This window comes from Xiphophorus hellerii, chromosome 13 (genome assembly GCF_003331165.1).
Source record: "Xiphophorus hellerii strain 12219 chromosome 13, Xiphophorus_hellerii-4.1, whole genome shotgun sequence".
In the NCBI taxonomy this organism is placed as follows: domain Eukaryota; kingdom Metazoa; phylum Chordata; class Actinopteri; order Cyprinodontiformes; family Poeciliidae; genus Xiphophorus; species Xiphophorus hellerii.
The window spans coordinates 25,244,459-25,267,252 of record NC_045684.1 but is presented as its reverse complement, the minus strand read 5'-3'; the positions used below and the strand labels follow the sequence as shown (position 1 = coordinate 25,267,252).

The following is a 22,794-nucleotide window of genomic DNA, read 5'->3' as shown; positions in this document are numbered from 1 at the left end:
TCAAAGACAACACAATGGAGAGGTAGAACATTTTATTGTCATGTAAAAAAAGCAACCATTCTATTTAGTGGATTGTTACTTTAACCTTCATTGAGAGATCTGTTGGCTCTCTAATCGGTAGAGTTTCACACTTCTTCAGCTCACAGACAAATCAGTTTAAAATGCAAAGATTGAGTTTGACTAGATGACCAGAGGCGAACCGGTAAGTCAGCCCAGATTTCCTTCATTTTGGGAGATCGGTGATCGGCTGAAAATGAAAGTCATCCAGGTTGCGTCTGGATGATTAGTTGTGTGATTATTATTAACAATAATCACACAACTATTGTCAACTTAGCCACAAAAGAAAAAAAAATTATCAGCTAAAATCAGATTTTAAAGATCACCCCAAAAAGTAAAAGACTTTTTCAGACTGCAACTTACAGCGTTTAAAAAAAATGTCACTGTACTGCTCCTCTAAACACAAATGGACAAAAAATAAAATTACCCTTAAATGCACTGAGATCATTTTCATTGGCTGTCGTATTCAGTCGTCCTGGAGCTGGGCTCAGTGCTTCACTCTTTACACAGAGCTTCTTCAGATTCTCGCCCATCCTGACGCTGAATGTGATTTGGCTAAAAATTGAAAATCAGCAGCATGTCCAGCAGTGATTTAAACCCTGGTTGCTAAGGAGACCCTGAAAGGGAGGGTCCCCCCTGTGAGCTGTATTCGCTCGTATGTTTAATGGCTCCCCCTGCTGTTGGATGTCAGCAACTACGTCAGGTAACTGTAGACTTCGGCGTCCAGAGTAACGAGCCCCAAGATCTCCAGCAGCCTCAGGCAGGTGCGGGTCAGTCTCATAATGGCCATCTCAGACCTGAAGGAAGACAAACGGCTAACGCTTAAGTCTGGACAGGCAAATAAAATTTAATAGTTTTTATGACCCTTTTAATGCCACCATGAATTAAATTTAGGATAATACACACTATAAAAGTAAGAGATGATTGGTTGACCTTGCGGCATTATAATAAGCATAGCAAAAACTGTAATTTCGGGGGTTTATTTGCGGTTGTTGGCAGCAGCTTTTTTTTTTTTCTTTCTCTCATGTTGCTTGTGGCTCTACAGTCTTAATCCCTGAAATGCCTATCTTAAAAGCTTTTCTTTTTTTTTTTGCACGGACTGCGCGTAGTCTCGTAAACAAACGTCATCCAGACAAGTGACATTAATTTGGCCCTTGCCCATGATGGTCACATCAACCGCCTGGAGTCAGAACGTGATGAAGATGTCTGTGCGCGACTCAAACATTTGCCTGACAGAAAAGAAAAAAAATTGACATACCATATATGTAGTTTTTTTATACATGACATGCGAGATTAAATGGTCTTAAAGCCACAAAATGTAAGATCTGTGAGATTAACATATTAAAGGCCAACTATACACTTCTATAATATACTTACAACTTTATAAGGATGTGCAAACACACTGTTGGATGGAGTGCACATGTGAACAGCAACTTTCAACTGTTGCTGAAGATTCACCATGGTTAGATGAATTTAGGTCTGGGCTTTGACTAGGCAATTCTGAATGCTATGACCTAAACCAGAGGTCATAGAGGTGCCCCCACTGTAAATGTTGGGAACAACACAAACAGTTTTAATTATCGGGCTTGCTTTCTCTTTGTTTTGAAATGTCTCAACCACAGGTGGGTGTTGGAGCGTAGACAGACAGACTGTTGTTATTCATTGGTTTTTAAATTATTATTGGGGCCTGCCATAGCAATGCATGGGGAGAGCAGGTCAGTCACTGCTCTCCCTATGCATTGCTATGGCAGGCACCTATTGTTCTACACCTCAAAATAACTGCCGCTTCCTACTACCGTTAATGCGGCTCGTACCGCTGCGTGCGCCCTCACAATATAACAATATACACTGCCTGGCCAAAAAAAAAGTCACCACCTGGATTTAACTAAGCAAATAGGTACAAGCCTCCTATTGGATAAGTACTGCATAGGCGATTATCTTTCAGCTGGCAACAAGTTATTTAACCCCAGCTGATGCAATGAGTAACTCCTCATTTCTTAAACAACCATGGCAAAAGACACATCCTGTGGTCGTGGAAAAGACGTTAGTCTGTTTAAGAAGGGTGAAATCATTGGCATGCATCAAGCAGAGAAAACATCTAAGGAGATTGCAGAAACTACTAGAATTGGGTTAAGAACTGTCCAACGCATCATTAAAAACTGGAAGGATGGTGGGGAACCATCGTCTTCCAGGAAGAAATGTGGTCGGAAAAAAATCCTGAATGATCGTGATCGGCGATTACTTAAACGTTTGGTCAAATCAAATCGAAGAAAAACAACAGCAGAACTCAGGAGTATGCTTAATTGTGAACGCAAAAGCATTTCCACACGCACAATGCGAAGTGGAAATGCTTTTTTTGAGCGAAGGGAACTCAAGGGGTTGGGATTGAACAGCTGTGTAGCCGTAAGAAAACCTCTAATCAGTAAGGCTAACCAGAAAAAAAGGCTTCAGTTTGCTAGGGAGCATAAAGATTGGACTCTGGAGGAATGGAAGAGGGTCATGTAGTCTGATGAGTCCAGATTTACCCTGTTCCAGAGTGATGGGCGCATCAGGGTAAGAAGAGAGGCAGGTGAAGTGATGCACCCATCATGCCTAGTGCCTACTGTACAAGCCTGTGGGGGCAGTGCTATGATCTGGGGTTGCTGCAGTTGGTCAGGTCTAGGTTCAGCAACATTGTGTGCCCAAAGAATGAGGTCAGCTGACTACCTGAATATACTGAACGACCAGGTTATTCCATCAATGGATTTTGTCTTCCCAAATGGAACGGGCATATTCCAAGATGACAATGCCAGGATTCATCGGGCTCACATTGTGAAAGAGTGGTTCAGGGAGCATGAGACATCTTTTTCACACATGGATTGGCCACCACAGAGTCCAGACTTTAACCCCATTGAGAATCTTTGGGATGTGCTGGAGAAGGCTTTGTGCAGTGGTCAGACTCTCCCATCATCAATACAAGATATTGGTGAAAGATTAATGCAACACTGGATGGAAATAAATCTTGTGACACTGCAGAAGCTTATTGAAACAATGCCACAGCGAATGCAGGCTGTAATCAAAGCTAAAGGCGGTCCAACAAAATATTAGAGTGAGACCATTTTTTGGTGGCGATTTTTTTTTTGGCCAGGCAGTGTATATATCAAAACATGAGGTTCAATCCCGTGAGAGGAGCTATTACTTTTGCTGGCATTTTGAGTAACTGTGGCGATATAACTATCAAAAAACGAGCCAAATTTGGGGCGTGCTGTGGTGGCGCAGGGGGTTAGCACGCCCCACGTTTTTAGGCCTTAGTCCTCGACGCGGACGTCGCGGGTTTGACTCCCGGTCCCGACGACCTTTGCCGCATGTCTTCCCCCCTCTCCTCACCCTCCTTCCTGTCTGCCTACTGTCGAAAAAATACGAGCCACTAGCGCCGCAAAAACTCTTCGGAGAAAAAAAAAAACCAAGCCAAATTTAACTGAAAACAAAAGTCTAACTGACACAAAACAGTGCCAGTTAGACTCAAAATAGACATATCATTTAGTCTGCCTCTCTGAGCTGCTCTTTAGAACCACAGTGATGGCAGAACGTCAGAACTACAGACATGGTGGAACAACTGCTATAAACTCATTGCATCTCTGAATGGTGCTGTTTATGTTATATCTTATATGCATATCATCTAGTGGTGGCAAAAGCAACAAAAAGCTACTATGCTCTGGACTTAAGATGGAGTACATGCATACATATTCATGACATACTTTGATAAAACTGATTTATCTTCCGTGTGAAAAATTAACTTTATGCCAGGTGAGTCTCTCTCACCTGAGAATGTGAATACTGGGCTGTTTCTGTGCCTTCAAATCATTTTAACAATGCTCCTGGAGAAGATTCATAACTTATAACTTATAACTCTGAAACAGGAACAGGTCTGAAAAACAGACTGTGTGCTACACTCAAGAGAGATTCATTTGATGCATCAAAGAGTGATGTAATCACTGCTGATGTCATTGTTACCAGTAGAACTGAACATTTTAATGTTCAATTCCATTTAATTTTAAAGCTTTGACAGGTTTTACATCATATAATTGCTCTTTTTGACTTTATGTGACTGGTTTATCCAAAGCACTGTTACACATTGGATTAGTGTGGCCATTTAATATGAAGCTTACTGAAATTTTCAAAATAAAAGCCTCAAGATCCCCCTCAGGTTAATGCACCGCCATAGGCGGTTCAATAAGATTAGCCTGCATTATTGTTTTCTCTCAGGTTAGGGAACTGCCTTGCACAGCAAGGCAGTGCATTAGCATTAGACTTTTACCTTAAATAAGCTATTAGCCATTTTTATTACTTATTAGCCATGTTTAGTATTCTGAATGGAGTAAGTAAAGTACAGACAACATCGTAGTGATGCCCCACATGCTACTGACAGCATACACATTGAATACACAATGAATTAGTGTGGCCATTTAATATGACGCTTACTGAAGATTTCAAAATAAAAGTTCTGCATGACTCAAACTATTAACCCTTTGCAACTGCGTCACTTAATCATTCGAGGCAAATGATTAATTATGCCTCGAATTAATCGAGGCATTAATTAATGAGGTGGAAATAAACCAATGAGGTGGAAAAACCACCTCATTGGTTTTTCCACTCCCTGTCCCCTTTATCTCGAATCTCGCGAGACTTCTACACAGCCAATCGCTGTTGAGTATCAGGGTCATATGTACCAGATAGGCTGCGATGCTAATATACCCAGCTAATGCTAGGTATATTAGCTGGAGCGGGGAAGTATGAAGGATTAGGACACATTGGGAGGAGCAGAGCTGCAGATTAGTTAAGCGTTGCGTCATTCATCATTTTCCTTAAATCTGTACGATGCTCACATAATGTGCTGAACTATAGCAGCCAACTACTGTGAGCCAAAAAGGAGGTGAAAAAACCCGTTTGTTTGAGATAAAACTGCGGAATTGGTGAGTGTTTCTGTGTGTGACTTAGCATTAGCTCATTGTCACTGTTTGTTTGTGTAGCTGCTAAATTACTATGTAAACTCATTTGATGAACAATAAGGTGCCTTAAATATTTATTGAGCACTTGTTTAGATTAGGTTTTTTACATTTCATGTCAGCTAATTGATATGGTGCATATTTATTGGATTATTCATGGATGTAATTTATATTGAATTTTATATTTATTGAAAATGCGTATTGACTGAAAATGATTTGGAATTATTTATAGTGCAAAGAGCACCATTTAATGAATTTGTGTGCACACTAGAGTGTTCTACAGAGGAGGGCTGAGTTGGCATTTAAAAAACTACAATGATGGAGGAACTCTGACTGACTACAGAAGGAGGCTGAATGTTTTGGGCATTATAGAACTGATTTAACCCAACCACTGGTATACATGGGATTAGTGTTGCCATTTAAAATGAAGCTTACTGAAAATTTAATAATGAAAGCCTCAATATTCCTCTCAGGTTAGTGCACCGACAAAGGCGGTGCAATAATATTAGCCTGTATTATCTTTACCTCTCAGGTTAGTGCGCTGCCTTGCACAGAAAGGCAATGCATTAGCATTAGCACAAATATTAGCATTTCACTTCCTCCAACTATGATCCTTTTTCCTAACAAAAGCATTTTACCTATTTCTTATACATTAGCTATGCTTACTATACTCAATGGAGGAAGTGGATGTAAGACAACATGCTAGTGATTCCCACATGCTACTCACAGCATTCATGCTAACATTAGCATTTTGACAAATTTTAGCTTATGCATTAATTTTAACGTACTGAATGTTGCAGGTCCATGTTAGTCAACATTCTTGTGATTCTCCACGTTACTTTGTTATTTTTTTTAGCTTAGCTTAGCATTGATGCTAATTTTTAGCATCAGAACGCTGTGTCCAAACCGACCGGCACACTTTGGCAGGCCCCAGTTAAATTTCTTCAGGAATTTTCTAGTTATTAATTATTACTAAAATCACCCAACAAGGGATTTTAAAGGATGAGTGACCCAAGTCTTGCTCTTGATGAGACTAAAAAGATGCTCACCTTAAAGCCACTTGAAACTTGAGGCTCTCCCATGTTGTCCTGCACCAGCTGATGATCCGTAACCTGGGCAGGATTCCTGTCTTCTCCGCCTGAATCTTCCCCCAGCCTCGCACCGCGCTTGGAAGTAAAGGGAAAAAAAGCCCCAAAGGGAATCTTTGAAAGGTAAGCTGAAGCCATGTGTTTTTAGCTAGCACATCATCCCAAGAAGAAGAACTTGTACAACCCCCTAACTCTTACCTTTTGGCCATGACAAAGTAGCGGTCCACCGGGGCCCCCAGAGTGATGTTGATGCTCCGGACCGTGTTGATGTTCCGGAACACCAGCAACATGGGCCGGGGCATGGACTTCAGTACCTGCATGATGCTCTCGAAGCGGTTGACGGCCATTTGTCGCATGTAGGCCGTCTCCTCCCGGCTCAGGATGTTGGATAGGGCTAGCGTCCGCATGTTGATGGGGCGCTGCAGCAGCATCTCGCAGAACAGGAAGTACTCTACAAACACTCTCAAGTTATTTTCTAGCTTCAGTTTAAGCACCATAAGAACTGAAAACCTTATCTTTAGTTACCTTTGACCCCCAGAGCATCGGCGTGCGTCTTCATCCCCTCCTTGTCTCTCAGGACAATAGCCCGCCACAGTTTACACAGAGCCTCTCTGTCTCTGAGGTCAGAGGTCACAGTTGGAGCCACATGCGCTTTATCGAAAGCATCAGTGAAACAGAAGTATTCAGGCCTTACTTTTCGCTGAGGAACTCGTACAAGCCGTGGTCCAACAGCACCAGCTCAGCCTTCTTATCTGGACCTTGCCTCACCAGAACTGCCAGAGGGAAAACAAACGCTCAGACAGCTACCTCAGTTAGCTTTTCTTGACATCAAAGATTTTTTTTTTTTCAAAGCTAGGTTTTGAATTTATGGATATAAGTTTTATGAATTTGAGCCTGTAAAACACCCTGATAACCTGACTCTAAGAGTAACGATGACTCAATTTGTTCCAGCGTTCCTACCTACACAATAACTCCAATCCAAACCTTTCCAGACTGCTGGAAACCTTTTTCCAAAACATATCTGAAATTAAATCACTCCAAGAAGGAGTTTGTTCCGGATATTTATGTCTGGACACGTTTTGTCTGTACCACAATCCCAGTTGTGGGTTTCATTATGTCAGAAGTGATGAGCGGTTCAATCAGCAACAATCGGGATGTACCAACCATTTCCAGGATGAGGGTCGGCGTGGATAAAGCCGGTGTAGAATATCTGCTCTGCAAATATTCGGATCAGCTTGTCAGCAGTCTGGAACACAAACACGTCAATGTCTCAGTTACGATTGACATCAATAACTAATATAATCAGTATCGAGAGATCAGCTCACATCTTTCAGACTTATTCCTTGCTGCTTGATTTCTTTCACATTGTTGATTTTGCATCCGCTGCAAAACTCAGCAGTCAACACCCTCTATTCCAGAAAAAAAATGTATTAAATGAACCGGTGATGAAGGTGGGTTTTATTTTCTTTGTGTTTGATTAAAAAGCTTACTTTACTGGTTTGCTCCCAGAAGACTTTGGGAACAACTACAAAGTGAAAATGCTTCAGCTCCTCGGCGCACCTCTCTGAGTTTCTAGCTTCGTTCTCAAAGTCCAGCTCCTGAGCCAGAGTTGCCTTCAAGTCCTGCAGAAACCAAAGTGAGAACTGGTCAGCAGACATAAGCAGCAGATCTCAGAGAAATTCAACCATCTCCAGACCTTAAGGACCCATCGGAATCCAAAGCTGGGGTGCATGAATTTGATTATATCCAGCAGGATCTCCAAAGTTCTGATATCCCCGTCGAACCTGTCCCTGAGGTCAATGTACTGCACCTTCGGGAGGGTAACGGGTGGTGCAAGATGTCTGGTCAGAAAGCTTACAGACAGATGACCCACAGTGTTCGTGCAGCTCACCTTCACCGCCACAGGAGTCCCGTCGTAGAGCTCCGCCTTGTGAACCTGAGCCAAGCTGGCCGCTGCGATGGGCTTGTAGTTGAAGGTCTTGAAAAGCTGCTCGGGGGTTTTGTTGAAGTCCTCCAGGAAGAGAGCGTCCACCTGTTCCAGACGTACACATTAAACCCCTCTCCTGCAGAACTGGGTGTCCTGTTTGTGCTCCAGAACTCACCTCCTTGTACCTGCGGTTTAAGGCTTGGTCCTCCAAGACCTGCAGCGTACGGATGTATTCGGGGGGCAGCAGGTGGTTGAAGGCACAAAGTCCTTGCCCCAGTTTGATGTACAGCCCTCCGTTCCTTACGGCTCCTTCCACCATGTAGTCTGCTGCCCTCTGGTGGCAGGCTGACATCTCGGACAAGTAAGATGGGCTGCTCTGGCAGGGGGGCAGGACGGAAGTCGCACATGATTGTTTGTGCCTCTTCATCTCTTCAACTGTCATTGACACTTGGCCTCTGAATAAAGACTCTTGAACCATTTCACATTATCATATTACAATGCAAGAATCATTAGGATCTGCGACACACCAAAACAAGGTACGGACAGACAGAGATCGGTAGCAGAAGTAAATGAGGTGGATTAGCCCTACTTGCCAATGACAAGTAGGGATAACTACTTACTGTACTACGTATTGGACATGTGACATGTGGAATATTATCTCTGCTGACAAGATGTTAAACTGAGACCTCTTCAGATTCATTGCTTCCACCTCACATCATTGCCATCAACATCCACAATAAAAATCTAAAATTAAATGCAACCAGTTGTCTTCAGGAGTCAATGAGAAAATAGAGTTCTCCTGTTTTGATGGAAGACTAACTAATAGACCGTCCTGATGGTGAAACATAGCGGTGGTGGATCGTGCTGTGGGTACGGCCCTTTCTATCAAACTTTATGTGAAATTGATGGAGCTAAATACATGGTAACACATAACCTGGTAAAAACCAGCCCCATGTTTACCTTCATACAGAGGGTCTGGACCCTTGGCCATTGAGAACAGCCTGCTTACTGGAGGCGTGGACTCTATTGAAGCTTTCAACTTTACTCAGTAACTAACATTTGTCCTTGACATATATGCAATGCACCAGTTTGACGCTATGAAGTTTACCGGACATTTCCTATGCTGTAAACAACCATCCTCCACTGCGAAGAGAGAAGTGCCGAGCCGAACAAGATGACTTATTATATTATACTGATTATATTAGTTCAGTACTTGGAAGAGTTGCCAACATGGACTGAACGGCTTCGTTCCCTTCCTCCGCTGCCATTGCTAAAACTACAAGCAGACTACAATTCTAAAACACTGCCGAAAATAAACGTCATCGTTACAACTTACTTCTCCTACCATTTGCTGATTGGCCCGTTTGGAATTCTACTGGAGAAATCTCACTCAAAGGGAGAAAGCCCCGACTGAGTGAGAGGGAGAGGAGAATCGAGTGGAATTGCATAGGAAAGCTATGGGCAGGGTAGCTGGAACTGGAGTCATAACTGCAATTAGTGCTGGTCAGGAGCAGGATTGCTGTGTCAAGGTTTGATACAATGAAACCTGTGTCAAACAGGCAGCTTTGATATGTTTCAATGGTTCAGGACCTGATTCAATGGCTTATGTAGAAGTGAATCACTGGTTAGACTTGTGGAGAGGAAACTTGTTTAAGGTATTCCCCTAATGTCTTATGCCTTATTTTTCTATCCTTCTAAAACGATAGAAAAAAAGTCTATAAAATTCTTAATTACACAATAAATATAAGATGCTAACTATCTATACATGTTCAATATAATTATCACGTTACAACGTGATAGTGCTCAAAAATGTATTTCCCTCAGTGACAGCAATATGCTTCACGTAGATACCAGACAGAATCGTCACATGGTAGTGAAGCAGAAGCTGAAGATGCCTGCTCAACAGTGAGGGGCAGGTTGTAGAGTGAAGCTGCGCGTCACATTTCTGGCCACTAGATGTCACCAAATACAAACACTTGAGCACGTTTGAAAAGCCTTATCTGGCCATAATTACCACAAAGGACCGGTGTTATGCCGAGAAATGCATGCCTGCCGAGAATTGCATGCCCTGTCGCGGGAGCGCGCATCGCTCTAAACTCTCGTATATTGATGAGAAAACGGACTGAAATATGACCGAAGAGGAAATTTTTGAAGACATTCGTAACATTATAACGTTTCTTAATCATGTAAGCCATAAAACGGTGGGTTTTACTTCGCAGATTAATTGAAATAAATACGGTTTTTATAGCTTTATTGAAACATATGAGTCGAACGTTTTACAGTGAGTGTCTGATGAAAATGTTCTCCGCAGATGGTTTGAAATTCCCCGATTTTTCTTTTAACACAATGGCTTAAAGCATTACAAAACAGAAGCCCGTTATGTAGAACATTTTATATCATCCTTTACTGTCTAGTCTATTAATGTAGGGGGGATGCATTTTAATTTCTGAGCCAGCCAATATTTCTGTCCCCTGTCTATTGTCCTGTTGATATGAAACTTACAGAAGTAGCTCAGAGAACAAGTGTCATTACGTAGAAAAGGTAAAATCCCTCTTAACTCTTTATTTCTCCATTTTAGCAGGGGATGCATTTTTTGGCTATATGGATTTTGTTCCTGCCGATATCTGCATGCCCCCTCTATTTTCCTCAAACATTATCCTATTGATATGAAACTCATACCAGCAATTCATAGAACAAGTGTGATTATGTAGAAAAAGTTATTCCACTCTTAACTCTTTATTTCTCCATTTTAGCAGGGGATGCATTTTTTGGCAAAGCCTATTATTAGCCTGCCAAAATATGCATGCCCCCTCTATTTTTCTCAAATATTGTCCGATTGATATGAAACTTATACCAGCAGTTCATAGAACGAGTGTGATTATGTAGAAAAAGTTATTTCACTCTTAACTCTTTATTTCTCCATTTTAGCAGGGGATGCATTTTACGGCAAAGCCTATTATTAGCCTGCCAAAATATGCATGCCCCCTCTATTTTTCTCAAATATTATCCTATTGATATGAAACTTATACCAGCAGTTCATAGAACAAGTGTGATTATGTAGAAAAAGTTATTTCACTCTTAACTCTTTATTTCTACATTTTAGCAGGGGATGCATTTTACGGCAAAGCCTGTCATTAGCCTGCCAAAATATGCATGCCCTCTCTATTTTCCTCAAATATCATTCTATTGATATGACACTCATAACAGCAATTCATAGAACATGTGTGATTATGTAGAAAAAGTTATTTTACTCTTAACTCTTTATTTCTCCATTTTAGCAGGGGATGCATTTTACAGCAAGGCCTATCATTAGCCTGCCAAAATTTGCATGCCCTGTCTATTTTTCTCAAATATCATCCTATTGATATGAAATTCATACCAGTAGCTAAGAGTATAAGTGTAATTATGTAGAAAAGGTAAAATCCCTCTTGACTCTTTATTTTTTCAAGCTAGGAGGAGGATGCATTTTTTGGCAATATCGAATTTGAGCCTGCCGATATTTGCATGCCATACCTATTTTCCCCAAATATCATCCTATTGATATAAAACTCATACCAGCAGTTAAGGGAACAAATGTGATTATGTAGAAAATGTTATTTCTTTATTATCGCTATTGCAAGGATACTGAAGGAAATAAATCTGACAATGCATCTTTGCTAAATGTAAAGCATGCACAAACCATTTTTATTTTGGTTTAACATAAAAATTAAATGACTTTTTTTCATTAATTTCAACAAAAGAATATTCATAACAAAAATTTTTGGAAAACCAATTAAGTCAACAAAAATTATGTCACATGTTTAAAATGAAAATCCACTGAACTGCAGTCATTACTGCTCAAAAAAATAAAGGGAACACTTAAACAACACAATATAACTCCAAGTAAATCAAACTTCTGTGAAATCAAACTGTCCACTTAGGAAGCAACACTGATTGACAATCAATTTCACCTGCTGTTGTGCAAATGGAACTTTGTACAGAACAAAGTATTCAATGAGAATATTTCTTTCATTCAGATCTAGGATGTGTTATTTGAGTGTTCCCTTTATTTTTTTGAGCAGATTATATCCAGATTATATATTATATACATGGATGCACATGGTCCTCCAGAATGGTTCGGTAGTCCTTGGCAGTGACGCGCCCATCTAGCACAAGTATGGGGCCAAGGGAATGCCATGATATGGCAGCCCAAACCATCACTGATCCACCCCCATGCTTCACTCTGGGCATGCAACAGTCTGGGTGGTATGCTTCTTTGGGGCTTCTCCACACCGTAACTCTCCCGGATGTGGGGAAAACAGTAAAGGTGGACTCATCAGAGAACAATACATGTTTCATATTGTCCACAGCCCAAGATTTGCGCTTCTCGCACCATTGAAACTGACGTTTGGCATTGGCACGAGTGACCAAAGGTTTGGCTATAGCAACCCGGCCGTGTATATTGACCCTGTGGAGCTCCCGACAGACAGTTTTGGTGGAAACAGGAGAGTTGAGGTGCACATTTAATTCTGCCGTGATTTGGGCAGCCGTGGTTTTATGTTTTTATATACAGTATATATATATATATACAGTACAGACCAAAAGTTTGGACACAACTGTGAGTCCAAACTTTTGGTCTGTACTGTATATACTTGACTATGATTACTTATATTTCTTATGTAATGTAGAACATTGTCTGTTTACAAATCAATTTATATAACCTTTATGTGTACTGTTCTGTCTCTTTCCACCTACATGTATATCTATCTATGTCTGAAGATAGATAGAATTATATATCAATATATTGGTATACATGCTAGTTTACGTTTTTGATGTTGTGAAAAAAAGATTAATATGAAAGTGGTTTTCTAATAATCACATTGCCATTAATCTAATGCTATTTTGTAGGAGTAGAACTTTTAAGATGATGAACAGCTTTGGCTTAACAACTTAAACTGTGCATTTCTGCCTGAAATATAATGTAGATTATGATTTATATTGCTTTATTACATGGTTGATTTATTTTAATGACAATGGAAAGAGTCTGAAATAAGTATAGCAAAAATGTTAAATTATTCATAAATGTCATGACCTCTATATGACAATCTAATACTTTGACAAATATTTTGTCTTTGTAATGAGTCCGCTGTTACTCTTCTTTCTTTTTTCAAAAAAATATATTTACAAGGACCAGAACTTTCCATCAACAGCAGAAGCTGTTAATACCATGCGACTCAACATTTCTTCCACACTTCTCTCAGAATCAGGTATCTTTTGACATATTTTTTATTCAGTTCCTATGTGGGTGGGATACTATTTTGTGTGTAAAATCATGCACGCACAAAAAAATTGTGTTAGGTCAGCTATTTTATCTAATTAGAAATATTAAAATATTGAACTTTGCAGATGTGTGAAGTACAATCATGCTAGTGTTTATGTCAAATTCAATTAGTGAAGAACATTTCAATACACCTGGCCTTGATCTCCAATAAATAAATTACACATAACACAGCCCAATAACTGTTGAGGCAAAAAACATAATCAACAAACTTAAAATTGTTCTAGGATACAATTACGTACACTTTTCTTGAGTAGCTTTAAAGTAACTTAATAAGCAAAAAGGACTTGCAGTTTGTGAAAGTACAAAACTGGAATGAGATGTATTATGTGAACCATTATATTCATTACTGTGTTTTCATAAAATTAACATTTACAAAATGACAAATTTCACAAGATGTACATACATATATATGTAGACATATTAAAATTTTCTGAATGCCATTTTTATACTTTCAGTGGCTTAAGTTGGAGAAAATTATAAAAAAGTAAACACTAAGTGATGCTTTCTTTTACCATAAATCCCAGAAATACCTTAAATACATATGTGTTTCAATTCATGAATAGACAGACACCATGTGCGCCTGCCTAATATGCCAATATGATGTACAGTTTCTATTACTTGTATTTGTTTATGAGACCAGACATTATCAAAAAGGGATGATTAGACGACTGAGATCTACACAGAGGATTATTGTTGTTCCACTTTCAAAAGAACACTAACAAATGGAATTATTTAAAAGAAAAAAAAAAACGCAAAAAAATACCATTAAGATTATTTTATAACATTGATTTAAAGATGCGGTTTGTTTTTCTGTAGAGTCAGTGGAGACTCTACAGACTCTGCAGACACTGTGGCAGTGAGGACACAGAAGATCATATGTGGGTAAGACAACAATGTAATGCAGTGAAAAATCAATTCAAGCAAACCATATACCATCCTTAAAATAGTTGCAAAGTATGTAGATATACAAAAATAAATCATAATAAAATAAATAAACACCCAAGGCAGGTAAGTGGGAAGTTAAGTTTTTTTTTTTTAAGTACAGTCGTAAAACATTAAACACAGTTGCTTATGGTCCTAGAATTTTTTTACCTCCATACATGTCAGGAACATGCTGTCATCTCCTCAAATAAAGTTCTACCAATCACATATTGATAATTAAGAAGAAGCTTTATGTTGACAAAACCCAATATCACCTTCAGTAAACAGATAAGGAACTAAAAAAAAACATTCTTTATGTTGTTATTTGACCATTTTGTATTATTTATTTACAGATCACATGTGACAGATGCAACTGGAGGTACCACCAAGGCTGCATTAAGGTCCCACAGCCTACTGCTGTGCAATGTGTTTATAGATTTTATGTTTGTACCAATCTAATTCGTTAATGACTGCAGTTCAGTGGATTTTCAGTTTAAACATGTGACATAATTTTTGTTGACTTAATTGGTTTTCCAAAAATTTTTGTTATGAATATTCTTTTGTTGAAATTAATGAAAAAAAGCCATTTAATTTTTATGTTAAACCAAAATAAAAATGGTTTGTGCATGCTTTACATTTAGCAAAGATGCATTGTCAGATTTATTTCCTTCAGTATCCTTGCAATAGCGATAATAAAGAAATAACATTTTCTACATAATCACATTTGTTCCCTTAACTGCTGGTATGAGTTTTATATCAATAGGATGATATTTGGGGAAAATAGGTATGGCATGCAAATATCGGCAGGCTCAAATTCGATATTGCCAAAAAATGCATCCTCCTCCTAGCTTGAAAAAATAAAGAGTCAAGAGGGATTTTACCTTTTCTACATAATTACACATGTTCTATGAACTGCTGGTATAAGTTTCATATCAATAGGATAATATTTGAGGAAAATAGAGGGGGCATGCATATTTTGGCAGGCTAATGACAGGCTTTGCCAAAAAATGCATCCCCTGCTAAAACGGAGAAATAAAGAGTTACGAGTGAAATAACTTTTTCTACATAATCACACTTGTTCTATGAACTGCTGGTATAAGTTTCATATCAATAGGATAATATTTGAGAAAAATAGAGGGGGCATGCATATTTTGGCAGGCTAATATTAGGCTTTGCCGTAAAATGCATCCCCTGCTAAAATGGAGAAATAAAGAGTTAAAAGTGAAATAACTTTTTCTACATAATCAAACTTGTTCTATGAACTGCTGGTATAAGTTTCATATAAATAGCATAATATTTGAGGAAAATAGAGAGGGCATGCAGATATCGGCAGGCTAATGATAGGCCTTGCCGTAAAATGCATCCCCTGCTAAAATGGAGAAATAAAGAGTTAAGAGTGAAATAACTTTTTCTACATAATCACACATATTCTATGAATTGCTGGTGTAAGTTTCATATGAATAGGATAATATTTGAGAAAAATAGAGGGGGCATGCATATTTTGGCAGGCTAATAGGCTTTGCCGTAAAATGCATCCCCTGCTAAAATGGAGAAATAAAGAGTTAAAAGTGAAATAACTTTTTCTACATAATCAAACTTGTTCTATGAACTGCTGGTATAAGTTTCATATCAATAGGATAATAGTTGAGAAAAATAGAGGGGGTATGCATATTTTGGCAGGCTAATAATAGGCTTTGCTAAAAAATGCATCCCCTGCTAAAATGGAGAAATAAAGAGTTATGAGTGGAATAACTTTTTCTACATAATCACACTTGTTCTATGAATTGCTGGTATGAGTTTCATATCAATAGGATAATATTTGAGGAAAATAGAGGGGGCATGCAGATATCGGCAGGAACAAAATCCATATAGCCAAAAAATGCATCCCCTGCTAAAATGGAGAAATAAAGAGTTAAGAGGGATTTTACCTTTTCTACATAATGACACTTGTTCTCTGAGCTACTTCTGTAAGTTTCATATCAACAGGACAATAGACAGGGGATACAAATATTGGCAGGCTCAGAAATTAAAATGCATCCCCCCTACATTAATAGACTAGACAGTAAAGGATGATATAAAATGTTCTACATAACGGGCTTCTGTTTTGTAATGCTTTAAGCCATTGTGTTAAAAGAAAAATTGGGGAATTTCAAACCATCTGCGGAGAACATTTTCATCAGACACTCACTGAAAAACGTTCGACTCATATGTTTCAATAAAGCTATAAAAACTGTATTTATTTCAATTAATCTGCGAAATAAAACCCACCGTTTTATGGCTTACATGATTAAGAAACGTTATAATGTTACGAATGTCTTCAAAAATTTCCTCTTCGGTCATATTTCAGTCCGTTTTCTCATCAATATACGAGAGTTTAGAGCGATGCGCGCTCCAGCGACAGGGCATGCAATTCTCGGCAGGCATGCATTTCTCGGCATAGCAGTTTGTGTGCATGAGTTGGTGAATGACTGAACGTAGTGAGAATCTCGTAAGGGTTCTATGGACGTGATAAAATAAATACGCTTTACTATCATCAGATACTATATCGCATGATTTCGAAGGAGGATCTCAAGATCCCACAGTCCAAAGATTTGAATAACAATAATCTCCACACGGGTCTTACCTCGTCCATCCCACGCAAAGCCACGTTGGTGGTCCACCAGTAATCCATAGAGATGAAGAGCCCTACAGAGAGAGACCTGGAGGCACACGCATCAGACGGCGCTTGTAATTTGGACGTGGAAATATTAAAACAAAACAAAAAAGAGATAGAGATAACTGCGTCTGGATTGCCTCGCTGGGTCACAAGTGTCATTTTATTTTCCTAACCGTCTACTATCACACCATAAGTCTGCTGCTGGTTCTAATACCTGTTTGGGCCCGCTGAATATTATGTTAAGCAGAATGTGGTCAAAGATGCTTTGAATCAAAGCTAAAAACCCACCCGGTTAGAATTGCCTTTGATTAGTAGATTATCATATTCGATGTATATCCACTTGATGATTTTGATGACGCCATTTTACAAAATGTAACGTTTATTGCTTGTTTCATAATTAGGTTTTTGTGTTGTAAAGCACTTTGAACTGCCTCGTTGCTGAAACGTGATACACAAATAAACTAAAGTTCAGAAACGTGGAGATTGTTCCGCGCTAATTCAGACCTGGAAAATAGTAACAAAACATATTCTGTACTTTTTAAGACCGAGCAGGAAACCCTGCATGCACGCACGCAAGCAACAAACCTGCAGAAACGACCAAATCCCTCGACCACAATCCTCATCCTCCTTCTCTGCCTCGGCTCTGCAGCGGCGTACTTCACGCCTACTGCCAGGGGAAAACCCACAGAGAGACCGAGAAGGGTCTTCCAAAGCAGCCCCCTTCGCTTCCCCGGCCTGGAAACGGAGCATACTTAATCAAGGAGAAGGATATCGTTCATGGACGACCGTCCTGATTGCATAAGTAGGACTTGAAGCAGTACCTGACGACGCTGAGGGATCTGGTTGTTCGGGCATTATGTGGACGTCTTCGCAGGAGAGCCAGATGATGATTGCATAATCTAAGCTACAGTAAAAACAAAGAATTTTCATTGTATAACTAGGGTTGGTTGATAAATTGTTGTGATCAATTGATTGAATTTTTGGTTTTGAAGATTTAATTTTTGGAAAATGTGGATTCCCCTCCCCCCACACACACACATTTGGATGCATCTGATCTTTATTCCGCTAACATTATAACCTCGTTCTCGGAATTAAAGAACACTCTCTACCCTGTCTGTTGTGCAACTCACAGAAGAGATGACTGAAATAAAAGCCACTTTTAGAAAAAAATATTTACGGTCACTTTTTTGAAATTATTTTTTAGAAAAGAGAAAGGAAAAAAAATTGGAAGTCAGATCTGTCTGAGATTTTATTTTTAAGCCATATTACCAATCCTACATACAACTAAAAGGGGGGCGGGGTCTTTATAACATGCATATTATCTGGTTATTAACCAGGTGTGTGTGCGTGTGTGTGGGGGGGGGGGGTGATTGATTGATGGCTGGCAACTGAAAGTGAATTGTGGACCCTGAGAAGGATCCAGCCTCCCACACCGGCCGCGTGTGTTTGCATGCTGGGAAGGATGCAAGGGGGGAGACTCCTACCAAGGCCAGAACTGTTGTTTTTGTTCGCTGTCTGCATGTGAGGGACAAAATGTCTCTACCGCTGACAAATTGATACCCAGATAACGGGGATGTCAATGACCTGAGCACGGACATTAATGCAACAGGGTTCCTTCTCCAACTTTAGACAACAAGGAGGGCGATTCCGGAGTAGGATCGCGACCAACACCCAGAGGACAAGTCAGGAGTTAACTATGAAACCCTTTTGCTGCTTCGGCCATCTGCCAAACTGACGGGGAAGACTAGAAAACCACTCGAATTTTTGCATATGAAAAAGCTTTGCCGCATTAATATTCTCCAGTGATTTGAATGAAAAAGCTGTCATAAGAGAAAAATATGACGGTGAGTAATGATTAGCTGTTAGTCAACTAGCTGAGATCAAGAAATAACCCTATCGGACTGTGCGAATGTGCTAAAAAAAATATGCTTTAATTACCACTCTCGATGTCTCCCCTGTCATGGTTCCCCACAGTGATTACAGCAGAGACGAGTAGCGGCCACAGGTTTGCCCTCCAGCCAGCCCGCAGCACCTCATTTGGCTACTAGCATACTGGTCACTCAAAGAGTAGCCTCTGCGTGAGTCCAAGATGAAGCTCGTCTGTCTACTTCCGTCTCCGTTTACTACAGCGAACTGCTCGAGGGACGTCAGGCAGCGTCAAGCTTCTCTCCTGTGAGACTCTAGGTTCCAGGTGTCGCTGACGTATTTCCGCCATCCGAAGACGCTCGCGCTAGATAATCCCGTCCAAGCGCTCTAGGATTCCAAGTAGGCAGTTCCGTTAACGCACGTAACGACTGTGAAGAAACCGACTTAAAGACAAGTTGCCTTTGTTGAAAAACTTAATTGAAATATTAACTGAATATAAACTGAATAACTGAATATTAACTGAATAATATTAATTGAAATATAAATTGTAAAAACAGTAGCTCTTATTAAAAAAACGTAGCTTTATCTCATAAGCGGATCCTTTTGCTATATTTTATTTTTCCTTTACGCTGTTGTAACTGATCCTTTATTATATGTATTTGTACTTTTGCACATTTGTAAATAATAATCGAAATAAAGTACGTTTTTTGAAGGAAAAAAAATGTTCCGTCAAAACTTGAAAGTCAAGCAGTTAAATCCAACTGTATGGAAAGCCATGTTAACATTTAATAACAGGACATGTGTTCCAGATCTCTTATAAATCGATTCTTCTGAGTAAAAATTTACATTTGAGACATCTTTAATAGCATTCTTGCAATCTAAAATGAACGTTCCAGTTATCTTAAATGTAGAGGTGGATATCGTAGGATAATGTTATATTCACTGCTTTAATTTATTTTTACTCATGTAAAAAGAAGGCGTCCAAGACATTACTCAAGTGGGAGTAAAATAATGTTTTGTAAAAAGGTTACTTAAGTACTCAGTAGCTGATCAGAACATTTGATTGATCATTTTAAAATGATGCCATCAGACAGACTAAAATGTAAGATTTTGTACAAATTCTGGTGTTTTAATGATTTAAATGAATTTTTAAAAAAACAACATACAAATAAATGATAAAATAGCAAATTTAGGAAAATTAAACCGTTTTCCAAATCATTTTTTCTTTATAAAACTTATGAAACCAATACTAACAGTAGGTGATTCATTTGATAGAACAGTGACAATGTATGGCGTTCACCTTCTATCTCTGTATGGCTCAGAAAACATCATGAGAACAACAGTAACTCCACCTATCCACCAATACATTCTTTCTATTTGGGATGACCATTGTACATTCAATTCAACTGAATTAAATTCACTAATATCTAATAATATTTAATATTAATATTATGTTATCTCTTTTATTCTGTTTCTGTACACCTGGAAACAAATTGTGAATTTTTTCCTCCTAAAGTGCCTTCAGGTAACATTTGTTTTGACTATGTAAATAAACTAATTTCCATTGTGTTTTTAGTAATGAACGCCACAGCCACAGTAATTACAGCCCAAAGTTTGATGTTGTCTTGAAACCAGAACACGCTCAGCTAGGATGTGACGCGATTCAGACAGGGAACTATCTTGAAAGTCTACTCTTTGGTGGGAGATTTCACAATAAAGCGTCATTAAACGGAGGTGTGTGAGGGCATGTGCCCTTGTCCCGACACTGCGATTACTTAAGGTTTATGCCTCCCTCTCCTTTTCTTCGCAAAATCAAATTTACTGAAGGTTATCATTCCCTTCAATAATAATAATTACAGTATATCAGTAATCCGCTCGAACCTCATCATGACAGGTAATTTGCACATTATTTGTATTGAACTAAGCCTATGACAGCAAAGCAAAACTTTTGAGCAACAGACCCCATGGTGGTGGAAATGAGAGAATTTAAAGATCGCAAAGATATTTATGTAGCTTCCAAATGAAAAAAAACAAACAAACATTAAAAACCCGGTAAAACTGTTTGTATACATTTATTAATTTATGATTCCTTTATCAATAACAGTATTTAGAGTTACATGCTGATCAGAGGAGTGGTTTATGAAAGATAGTTTAAACGAAACCAATTATACATGCATTCATATGTGCTTTTATTTTGAAGTTTAGTGTCTTGTTTATGCCGCCTATCTACCGGAAGCTCTGCGACCCGTGTCGCTGCAGCGTTGCGCTTTCCTGTTTACGAGCGGGAAGAGCGAACGGAGCTTCACCGTGTACACTTTTAGGGGTTTATAATCGCCTGCACATTTGTTTTTAGCTGTCTTCGAGAGCGGCAGTCTGCATGTTTTAATGAGCCACTTGGCACTGTGGGGAGTTTAGATACGTTGTAGGCGGAGCGCTGGTGAAAACAAGCGGTGTTTTTGGAGCGGAGTGGGACAGATGGAGGATCCTCCAGCAGATCCTAGCGGCGGCGGCGGCGGTGCAGCGGAGGGCCCCACGGTGCAGGTGGCTGACATGCGCTGGCCAAGCGGAGCTTTTCCGCTCCGGCTCCTGGAGTGGAAGGTCAAGCCAGGGTCTCTCGTGAACGTGGATTCGGTTCTTGCCTTATGTGCTCTCATAGCTCAGGATAAGGAGACGGAGGCTGCTGCTAGGCTGCCAGAGAAGAAGGTGAAATCGGACCGTGCTGGAGTGGTGAAGGAGCTCTGCTGTCAGCCAGGACAAATAATTCCTCCCGGGTGAGTTACTGACTGTACCTGCTAATTTTAGCTCATGTTAGTTGACCTGCACGGAAAGGCTACGGGCAGTATGTCAGCTGCATCTCCCGACAACACCCTGTTAAACACGGTTGTTAGCTTAGAAGCTAACAATGCTAACTTGATTTTAGCCCATCTTTCACTGTCAAGGTGGCACAAATGAAGAGCCTTTTAACTAAAACCTTCATAGTAAAAGCAGTATATTTGAGTGAAATGTCACACAGCCTTACTAGACATTTTAACTATTATATTAGAGATGATGCAGTTTAAATAGAATATACACAAGTAAGCAAACGACTGCGTTTACACTTGTTGATATAAATTAATTCTACTAGAATATAAGAGTTCGCTTTTATTTTGAAAAGTAAACCAGATGTAGCTCTGTCTCGCTTTGTTATGGCTTGACCTGACAACCGGGGAGCGTGTAAGGAGCTGAGGAGGTTGACAGGTGGAAGGCAAGCTTAAGTCTAACTGGGTTCAGACCGGACGTTTCCCGCCGTTTTTTATGTTACAAAATTATTCAGAATTTAATACCGTATGCCTAAAATACCTCTGGAAAATTATTACGGGAAGAGGTTCCACTATTGAGGTTTGGGAAAAAAAATAAATGTTTGGAAATAAATAGCAGTAGTAATGCTTTTCACTCCTTTACATGAGGAGGATCAAGAAGTACATCCCTCAAAGTTTTACTTTAGTGAAAGTATACACATCCATGTTAAAATTTAAGGTTGTGTCAAGTAAATAAGGTAATTCATAATAAATAATTTCCAAACTGTTTACTACATGTGTCAGTATCTCACATTTTGAGTTGTAAATACTTCTCCCCACTCTACCTTGCGAAATTTCTTCAATTCGCCAAGCCATTTGAAAACTTTAATGATACTTTAGTAATATTATTCAATTAAACAAAACAAAATGCTGTTAAGTATTCCAAAGGTGGGCGTGCTGTGGTGGCTTAGGGGATAGCGCGACCCATGTTTGGAGGCCTTGAGTCCTCGACTTGGCCGTCGTGGGTTCGACTCCCGGACCTGGCGACATTTGCTGCATGTCTTCCTGCATGTCAGCCTACTTTCAAAAAATAAGGGACACTAGAGCCCACAAAAAGACCCCCTGGCGGGGTACAAAAATAAATAAATAAATAAAGTATTCCTAAGGTAAATTACATGTTGTGATAACTCAGATCAT

The 22,794-nt window shown here is 39.4% G+C and overlaps 2 protein-coding genes and 2 long non-coding RNA genes across 6 annotated transcripts in view; 3 read left to right on the top strand and 1 right to left on the bottom strand.

Annotated features, from left to right (window-relative positions):
- Positions 1 to 17: 17 nt before the first annotated feature.
- Positions 18 to 19,027, bottom strand: adck5 (aarF domain containing kinase 5). Of its 2 annotated transcripts, none has more exons than XM_032580927.1 (15): positions 18,893 to 19,027; positions 17,776 to 17,858; positions 17,540 to 17,689; positions 16,922 to 16,997; positions 8,233 to 8,433; positions 8,022 to 8,162; positions 7,827 to 7,940; positions 7,621 to 7,752; positions 7,456 to 7,539; positions 7,295 to 7,376; positions 6,825 to 6,903; positions 6,656 to 6,747; positions 6,329 to 6,581; positions 6,092 to 6,208; positions 18 to 854 (listed from the first exon to the last, which is right to left on the bottom strand). In XM_032580927.1, exons 1-15 carry the CDS (start codon positions 18,914 to 18,916, stop codon positions 752 to 754), a joined length of 1,731 nt encoding a protein of 576 aa, XP_032436818.1. In that variant the 5' UTR covers positions 18,917 to 19,027; the 3' UTR covers positions 18 to 751. The 2 variants fall into 2 exon arrangements, with proteins under 2 accessions (XP_032436818.1, XP_032436819.1); XM_032580928.1 differs by having other exon boundaries at positions 8,243 to 8,428.
- LOC116731261 (uncharacterized) lies at positions 3,480 to 5,488 on the top strand. Its single transcript, XR_004341559.1, has 2 exons — positions 3,480 to 3,643; positions 5,392 to 5,488. It is a non-coding gene; the product is annotated as an uncharacterized LOC116731261 (long non-coding RNA).
- On the top strand, positions 12,640 to 15,016 carry LOC116731259 (uncharacterized). Its single transcript, XR_004341558.1, has 2 exons — positions 12,640 to 13,303; positions 14,194 to 15,016. It is a non-coding gene; the product is annotated as an uncharacterized LOC116731259 (long non-coding RNA).
- Positions 19,028 to 20,889: 1,862 nt separating the features above from the next.
- The window catches only part of ctdp1 (CTD (carboxy-terminal domain, RNA polymerase II, polypeptide A) phosphatase, subunit 1), an 85,729-nt gene continuing 83,824 nt past the window's right edge, over positions 20,890 to 22,794 (top strand). Inside the window, exon 1 of one of the 2 annotated variants that reach the window (XM_032580926.1) lies at positions 20,890 to 21,591. In XM_032580926.1, the coding sequence (XP_032436817.1) occupies positions 21,296 to 21,591 (296 nt within the window). In that variant the 5' untranslated portion in view covers positions 20,890 to 21,295. The remainder of the gene's footprint in view (positions 21,592 to 22,794) is intronic. The other variant, XM_032580925.1, reaches the window with a different exon arrangement.